The 9,116-nt window shown below is 41.8% G+C and overlaps 1 protein-coding gene across 1 annotated transcript; it reads left to right on the plus strand.

Moving 5' to 3' along the window:
* Positions 1–5,509: 5,509 nt before the first annotated feature.
* On the plus strand, positions 5,510–9,110 carry LOC129116296 (tubulin monoglycylase TTLL3-like; the record flags this gene model as incomplete). Its single annotated transcript, XM_054627257.1, is given in 11 exon segments — positions 5,510–5,565; positions 5,733–5,861; positions 5,981–6,095; positions 6,284–6,364; positions 6,440–6,620; positions 7,472–7,620; positions 7,981–8,224; positions 8,380–8,509; positions 8,512–8,817; positions 8,921–8,967; positions 8,969–9,110. Coding segments are annotated over 11 exon segments (1,580 nt in total), but the record flags the coding sequence as incomplete, so codon positions are not given.
* Between the last annotated feature and the right edge of the window lie 6 nt (positions 9,111–9,116).

Genomic DNA, 9,116 nt, shown 5'->3' on the forward strand with positions numbered 1-9,116 from the left:
TTGATCATGACATAAATATTTATGGAATGTACATCACAAAAAGGTCTAAATTAAGGTTAAACTTTAATATCAAAGGAAGTGACATCATATTTGTTCATCTATAGAACTATAGGAATATGGAGACCTGAAATACATCAACAACATAGATTGCATATTGCATTTGTTAATAGCTTACCTGTGGTTAGGGTTAACCCTAACCCTAACCCTAACCCTAACCCTAACCCTCTACCGAAAAAACACTTAGGCAAATTTTCGGAAAAAATTAACATGGGGAGTCTATGGCAGCTATATCACAGGAAGGACCTAGAGACTCGGGGGTAGTACCATTGGAAAGGCCGTGCCCTACTTACTATAGATGTACGTTAGAAAAAAGTTTGTAGGATCTTCAGAAAAAATGTTATTCAAAAAGGCGTCTTGATCCTTTTTCATTTTTTGCCCGTTTCACCCCCTTCCCGAAGTCCTACAGACTCGGGGTCGGTACCATTCGATCGGGCTTGGCCTAATTAGTGGGGGCGGAGACCGTTTCCAAGGCTCTACCACATTCGGAAGAGGGTGTATTTTCAAAAAGGATCAAGAATCTGTGGTTTTCATCCCTTATCCTATCCTAACCCTAACCCTAACCCTAACCCTAACCCTAATAAGCTACATCTAAAGGAAGGACCTAGAGACTAACGGATGGTACCAATCGACCGCGGATGGTGGAGTCATTAGTGGGAGTAGAGACCACTTACAAGACTGGTAGGACCTTCATGAAAAAAGTTATTCACGAAAAACCAATATTTTCTTGGGTTTTCGAACCTTCCCAAAGGTCCTAGAGAGTCGGGGTTGGTACCATTCGATCGGACTTGGCCGAATTAGTGGACACGGAGACCATTCCAAGTCTCTACCACCTTCAGAAAAAAAGTTATTCAAGAATATGTAATCCTCTCATGTGTAATCGTGGTTTTCATCCCTATTCCTAACCCTAACCCTAACCCTAACCCCTAACCCTAACCCCCTAACCCCCTAACCCTAACCCTAAACCCCCTAACCCCCTAACCCTAACCCTAACCCCCTAACCCTAACCCCTAACCCTAACCCCCTAACCCTAACCCTAACCCCTAATAACCTTATTCCAAATAAAACTTTGACAAATTGTAGGGTATGAACCTTATTTATTGATCATGACATAAATATTTATGGAATGTAACCATAACCCTAACCCTAAATTAAGGTTAAACTTTAATATCAAAGGAAGTGACATCAATTTGTTCATCTATAGAACCCTAGGAAATGGAGACCTGAAATACATAACCATAGATTGCATATTGCATTTGTTAATAGCTTACCTGTGGTTAGGCTAACCTAACCCTAACCCTAACCCTAACCCTAACCCTCTACCGAAAAAACACTTAGGCAAATTTTCGGAAAAAATTAACATGGGGAGTCTATGGCAGCTATATCACAGGAAGGACCTAGAGACTCGGGGGTAGTACCATTGGAAAGGCCGTGCCCTACTTACTATAGATGTACGTTAGAAAAAAGTTTGTAGGATCTTCAGAAAAAATGTTATTCAAAAAGGCGTCTTGATCCTTTTTCATTTTTTGCCCGTTTCACCCCCTTCCCGAAGTCCTACAGACTCGGGGTCGGTACCATTCGATCGGGCTTGGCCTAATTAGTGGGGGCGGAGACCGTTTCCAAGGCTCTACCACATTCGGAAGAGGGTGTATTTTCAAAAAGGATCAAGAATCTGTGGTTTCATCCATATCCTAATCCTAACCCTAACCCTAACCCTAAACCCTAACCCTAACCCTAACCCTAACCCTAACCCCTAACCCTAACCCTAACCCTAACCCTAACCCTCTAACCCTAACCCCCTAAACCCTAACCCTAACCCTAACCCTAACCCTAACCCTAACCCTAACCCTAACCCTAACCCTAACCCTAACCCTAAACCTTAAAAAGTTAACCCTAACCCTAACCCTAACCCTAACCCTAACCTAACCCTAACCCTAACCCTAACCCTAACCCTAACCCTAAACCCTAAACCCTAACCCTAACCCTAACCCTAACCCTAACCCTAACCCCTAACCCTACCCTAAAACCCTAACCCTAACCCTAACCCTAACCCTAACCCTAACCCTAACCCTAACCCTAACCCCTAACCCTAACCCTAACCCTAACCCTAACCCTAACCCTAACCCTAACCCTAACCCTAACCCTAAACCCTAACCCTAACCCTAACCCCTAACCCCTAACCCTGTAACCCTAATCCCTATTCCCTAACCCCTAACCCTAACCCTAACCCTAACCCTAACCCTAACCCTAACCCTAACCCCCTAACCCTAAGTTAAAGAATATGTAATCCTCTCATGTGTAATCGTGGTTTTTTCATCCCTACCCTAACCCTCCCTAACCCTAACCCCTAACCCTAACCCTCTTCACAATACAATAACATCCCAAGTAAGACCTCTTCACAAACAATAACAGACAGAGTGAGACCTCTTCACAATACAATAACAGACAGAGTGAGACCTCTTCAATAATACAATAACAGACAGAGTGAGACCTCTTCACAATACAATAACAGACAGAGTGAGACCTCTTCACAATAACAGACAGAGTGAGACCTCTTCACAATAAAATAACAGACAGAGTGAGACCTCTTCACAATAACAGACAGAGTGAGACCTCTTCACAATAACAGACAGAGTGAGACCTCTTCACAATAACAGACAGAGTGAGACCTCTTCACAATAACAGACAGAGTGAGACCTCACACAATAACAGACAGAGTGAGACCTCTTCACAATAACAGACAGGGTGAGACCTCTTCACAATAACAGACAGAGTGAGACCTCTTTGTTACACACTGAATGATGATCATTTCCATTCAGTCGCCAGATGAGTTTTTAATTCTGTGAATACAAACAGAAAGACAGTCTCGGGTGAATATCTTCCACTGCTGCTATCCTGTGTGATCCTACATCAGTGAAACCATCTAATACAACTGTAATTAGGTTAAACAAAATATAAATACACAACCTAAAATGTACAAACATAACTAATAAAGCACTGCTTATCACCAGCACAGGACAACACATGTATCTGTGTACAGCTTAACATAACTAATAAAGCACTGCTTATCACCAGCACAGGACAACACATGTATCTGTGTACAGCTTAACATAACTAATAAAGCACTGCTTATCACCAGCACAGGACAACACATGTATCTGTGTACAGCTTAACATAACTAATAAAGCACTGCTTATCACCAGCACAGGACAACACATGTATCTGTGTACAGGGTTAGGGTTAGGGTTAGGTTAGGGTTAGGTTACACATGTATCTGTGTACAGGGTTAGGGTTAGGGTTAGGTTACACATGTATCTGTGTACAGGGTTAGGGTTAGGGTTAGGTTACACATGTATCTGTGTACAGGGTTAGGTTAGGGTTAGGTTACACATGTATCTGTGTACAGCCTGCATGAACAATGCAGTTATAGGCTAGGTTAGTGACGTCACGCTGGCGCCAAACAGCCAGCGGGCTCGACCTTCTTAGTTTAGCTACTGATGCTAGCTTCAGTTAGCTGCCTTATATGTCAACAATAAACACTTCATAAACATGAAAACATGTGAACTTAACATAATGTATATGACGCTTGTGTACTTCTCTCACCTGTGAATACAAACAGAAAGACAGTCTCGGGTGAATATCTTCCACTATCCTGACTGTCCTTTCTTACGGCTTCACTAACTTGCTTCTCTTAAGAATTACAGCGTCACCACCATACAGAAGCCGCTACTGCCCCCTATTGGCGAAAGTGATTTTCGCCCTCCGATTACTTAAAGTGAAAGCAGGTTAGTTTAGAAGTAACACAAAGCGTTTTAAATTATAATAACCAGAAAATAATGGTGTGGGGGACAAGTTAATAACACACACTAATACATTAACAATCCTGCAAATAATTGTAGCCATTCAAATGTCCAGGGTGCCACACCCTCCCCTACTTAATAAAAAGAAAAAGAAAAATGTTGTTACTCTTTTTCTTTTTTCCCATAACTCCATAAACACTTATTACTGCTCTGATGGTGTCCGTACTTACAGGTCTCAGTGCTAGAGAGCCTGTGTGCAGATGATGTGTGCCTGTGAAAACAGGAATAAATGAGGAAGCAGGCAGTTCTGTGGCGTCTTCATTGGTAGTTTTCCCGGGCTATGTTTATTACATATTTCTTTCAAGTGCATTGTCTTTCACAAAATCACATAAATGTACAACAACTTAACTAAGCAACATTCACACATTCATATATTCACTATCCCACTTAATCACTCCATCCAGTCAGTATAACTGGGACAGCTGGGCATAAAACCCTCTCTAGCCGTCCCACAGCTGCTGTGGTGTAGGTGACGTCACGGATCTCTCTAGCCGTCCCACAGCTGTAGGTGACGTCACGGATCTCTCTAGCCGTCCCACAGCTACTGTGGTGTAGGTGACGTCACGGATCTCTAACAATGGCGGCGCCAACAATACGACGAGCGCTAACACAGGCTAACAAACAGGCACAACACTAATATACATCTTTCGGTCACATTTAACCAACATACTCAGTGTGACACAACTCATTGAACATACAGATTTATATCACTTCATTATTTACAAATATTATGATGTGCAGGAGCCAGAAAACCCAGAGGAATGTACTGCTATTATCATTCAGCTAAGCTAACGTTAGCATCCGACAGTCAGTCTTAATACCGAACTCACGTTGCCTCTAAACAAATACATGAAACACAAATTTTAACAATTGTTCTATAAACATTGGTCTCTATTTAAATGGTGTTTATTTTGTATTTACATATATTACTAACCTGTGAGAGCAGGCAGTTCTGTGGCGTCTTCATTGAGAGTTTTCCCGCGCTGTGGGAAGACGTTGCGTGCGCACATCCTGAACCACAGCGCTGCACTGCCGCCTAGTGGCCACAGGGTGAAATACACTTCTGAGGAAGTTAGTATAATAGATGATTCTATTTCATTGAATATTTTAACTAACAGTACATTACATCATATATTAATCAAATAAACAAAAATGTGACCATACATTTAAAGTCAATTACAGCTACCATATTAGACATCTATGCGAAAACAAGAGGCAGTGTTAATGCAATTAATCTACTGAAATCTCACCAGTCTCAAAGAGATAATGTCTGTCTAAAAGTGATTGGGATACTGAGACAAGACTGGATGTGCAGTCAATCATATGTTGTCAGCTCATTCATTTAAATTTTGTGCAAAAGATCAGATATACTCTCCAATTAGTCAGAGCTAAAAGTGCAGAAGGGGCTAGCATATATATATATATTGGAGCACTAGTTTACATGGAAACATGGATACCCCTGCACCTGATACATTACAGACACCAACCTATAACAAAGACCCCTACCCTCTGAACACACCCCTCTACACATGTGAGCCTGCATGCACGCACACACACACACACACGCACACTCTTTCCTTATCTCTTTCCAGAGAGAGTGGACGAAGGCGAGAAAGAGGAGAACCTTGACGACATGTATGACCTCATGGTAAGATAACAATTTAATGAATCAACAAGACACTGACATCTTGCACAGTCTGGAAGCAATCCAATGTGCTATTACTGTTTTTATCGCATAACTTCATTTCTATGTGTCTATTTTCATCATACTGTGAATTCGAGCTCAGCCAACTTAACTTTCTCCAACTTTTCTAGTCTCGCCTGGTTCGAAATGAGACAACATATTTCCACTGGACAACACGTCGGGATTACATAGACTGTCGCTCCCTACGTAATGACCAAATGACCAACCACTATGCAAATTCTTGGACATTTACTACCAAGGTCTCAACCCTAAAGAGTTTCTAATGATTGACTGGCAAAAATACAGGCATTAGCTTCGGCCATAGGTCAGCTAGTACTCTCTATCTCCTACAGTATGTACATATTTCGGTTTCTTTCAGGTGGGGCTCTGTGTGAACCTGCGTAACCTTCAGTGGTTTGATACAGCAGATCCTGACACCTTCTTCCCAAGGTGCTACAGGCTTGGGGCAGAGGATGAAAAGCATGCATTTATAGGTCTGCTTTATGTCTCTATAATACTTATCCAAAGTTTTACTCTGTCAAAGATGCAAAGATAATGCACAAAATAACAAGTGGACTTGTCACAACAGCTGTCTTAGTTTTATTCTTGATACATAATCAACAAAACTACTTGCCCTTTCTCTCTTCCTTGAGATCTCGTTCTGTTTTCTATGGCAATGAAGAGGATTTCAGGAAGACAGCATGCACCAGCCTGCTGCAGCATGTGGTTGAGTCAAGTAGATGGAGGAGAGATGGAGCAGAGGGTGAGGAACAAAAAGCCCTAAAACAGATGTGACCTGGCCATGATTCTATGACATCAATCTTGTTTTTCTCCACAGAGTTGGATAATGTGGAGTATCGATTTGTTGGTCCAGGAATGATCGACATGGCTTTGCACGTGTGTCAAGAGTTTCTCAATGTTTTAGAGCACGGTGACATTGATGTTACTGTAAAAACACCACCCTCAGTGGAGGAACAGCAGTGGGCAGAGTTTCTGCAAGACTACTACATGGTTGTGCAGTGAGTATGTTTTCTGGGTGCTTCTTTGGTTAGCTAGAATTATCCTTCTTAGGTTTATCTTTAAATGTATCTGCAGTACTGACAGCCAAAGTCAGCTTATCAAATGAAAAAAGGTAATTAAAAAAAAGTAAAACTCACCCTAAATGTATATTGAAGAATTTCTTATTAGATGAGGTTTAGATATGTTTATATATTATCATACATACAGTTCATATGTATATGACTTTATATAACACTATCTGTAGTTCATGTTAGGAGTCAGGTTGGGCTAAATATAGAGTCAGTTAGGTTTACAGTCTCCATTAAAGTTTACTTTACTGGAATGATACAGTATGTTCCAGTTCCCCACCACTATATATACAAATACCATAGAAATAACACAATACGGTATGCTAATATTTATAGTGCACTATTTTGACTGTTTTTATACAGGAAATTGATATAGATCTGTATACACACGTATGAAAACTGATCTATCTAAACTGACTACACCGTTAGAGCATTAGTGCCTATTTTAAATCTAATCTAAATAATCAAATATAAGGCTGCCATTCCTTTTCTCCTGAAATGCTCGGTGGGGTTTGTTGCTTCACAGTCCGCCATTTATTTCCAACAGTGAGTAGCTCCTCCATCTCCCTTGTGTGTTGTACTGGACAATAATGTCCATGAACACACCACTCAGAAATTAAGCGTTTTTTATATTCAAGTTTCGTAATTTTTTTATCTTTTCCACTGTGATAAACAGTGTGTATATGTGTACATAATTACTTTCTGGAGTAAAACATGATAGTAAGATTTAGTGAATCTGCACATTAATAAACTCAATCTGTGAGTCTAATGTTTGTGTGTAGTGAAGGTGCATTGATCAGCGGTAGCAGTGTGTTTGTGGAGCGCTGCCAGGCCACTTTAATCAGACTGCAGGAAGCTTGCCCTCAGCTGGATACCGATGGACTAAATAACATCTGGATCATCAAATCAGGTGCAAAGTCGAGAGGACGAGGTGAGGTTTCAGAAAGAATTGTTACATGATCATCTTATATATCAATCTTTTACTTTCTCTGCGCACAATACTGAAAGCAATATTGAAAAGAACAATTTCTGTTGTAAATATTATGATTGCAACATGAACTGTGACATAGAAATGTCACTATTGCTTCGTTTTTCTACATTCAATTTAGGAAACTAAAATGATTATGCCTACAGTTTCTCTTATAGCCTTCAGTATGACCAAGGAATGTTAGCCTGCTATTTATTGAAAAGGTCATCATAAACACCATGTCCTCTTAGTTTAATGCAGTTTTCATTTGTTAAAGCCAGTTTTGGTTTCTTTGTCCTTTTCCATGTCACCTCAACCACACAGGTATTATGTGTATGAATCGCCTGGAGGAGATTTTGGAACTTGTGGACAGTGACAGAGCCCTGTCTAAAGAGAGTAAGTGGGTGGTTCAGAAATACCTTGAACGTCCTCTGTTGGTCCATGGCACCAAGTTTGACCTCCGTCAGTGGTTCCTCGTCACCGACTGGAACCCTCTGACCGTCTGGTTCTACAGAGAGTGCTACCTGCGGTTCTCCACTCAGCCATATTCAACAAAAACTCTGGACAGGTCAGACAGTGGGTCAGAAAAAAGATATAAATAAAAATAAAGTAATTCATGTAGGGATTGATTATAAACTTCAAGTAGACAAATTTTACTCATGTCATTCAAAGCTCGAATTACATGTACCTTCATGGTGTAACCTCCTTTGTTATTTTCCTCAGTTCAGTCCATCTTTGCAACAACTCCATCCAGAAGCACTTTCAGCCGTCCCGCGAGCGCCATCCAGGAGTGCCTGAGGACAATATGTGGTCCTGCTCTCAGTTTAGGGCTTATCTGCAGCGGCAGGGCCGTGGGGGGCGGAGTGGGAGTCAGTGGTGGTCACCGGCATGCAGCAGGCAGTGGTGCGCGCCCTGCAGACAGCCCAAGACCTGGTCGAGCCCCGCAAGGCCAGCTTTGAGCTCTACGGAGCTGACTTTATGCTGGGCAGAGATCTGAGGCCTTGGCTTCTGGAGATCAACGCCAGTCCAACTATGGCCTGCTCCACCGCTGTGACCTCTCGCCTCTGCCCTGCTGTGCAGCTGGACACACTGAGGGTTGTGCTGGACAGACGGACTGATCCTAGTGCTTACACAGGAGGCTTCCAGCTAATCTTCAAACAGGTTGGAATATATTTACACAACATGCCTAGAGGCAATAGGTGTTTATTTCCAGGGTAATTACACAAAATGCACTTATTTGTGTCTTACTTTATCACCCTCCCAGGCTGCAGTTGAAGTTCCTCAGTATGTGGGAGTGAACCTGCTGGTGGAAGAGCCCCATAAGGCGATCCAGACCTTTACTTCATAGACAAACTGTTATTTTTAACCCAACTCTCGCCATCCAGTCCCCTTTGGACCAGTCGTTGTCAGAAAAGGTTGAAACATCACAAAAACCATCAGGTCAGAGGTCCAACGCAGTC

The sequence above is a fragment of the Anoplopoma fimbria genome, unplaced genomic scaffold (assembly GCF_027596085.1).
Source record: "Anoplopoma fimbria isolate UVic2021 breed Golden Eagle Sablefish unplaced genomic scaffold, Afim_UVic_2022 Un_contig_8240_pilon_pilon, whole genome shotgun sequence".
NCBI lineage: Eukaryota > Metazoa > Chordata > Actinopteri > Perciformes > Anoplopomatidae > Anoplopoma > Anoplopoma fimbria.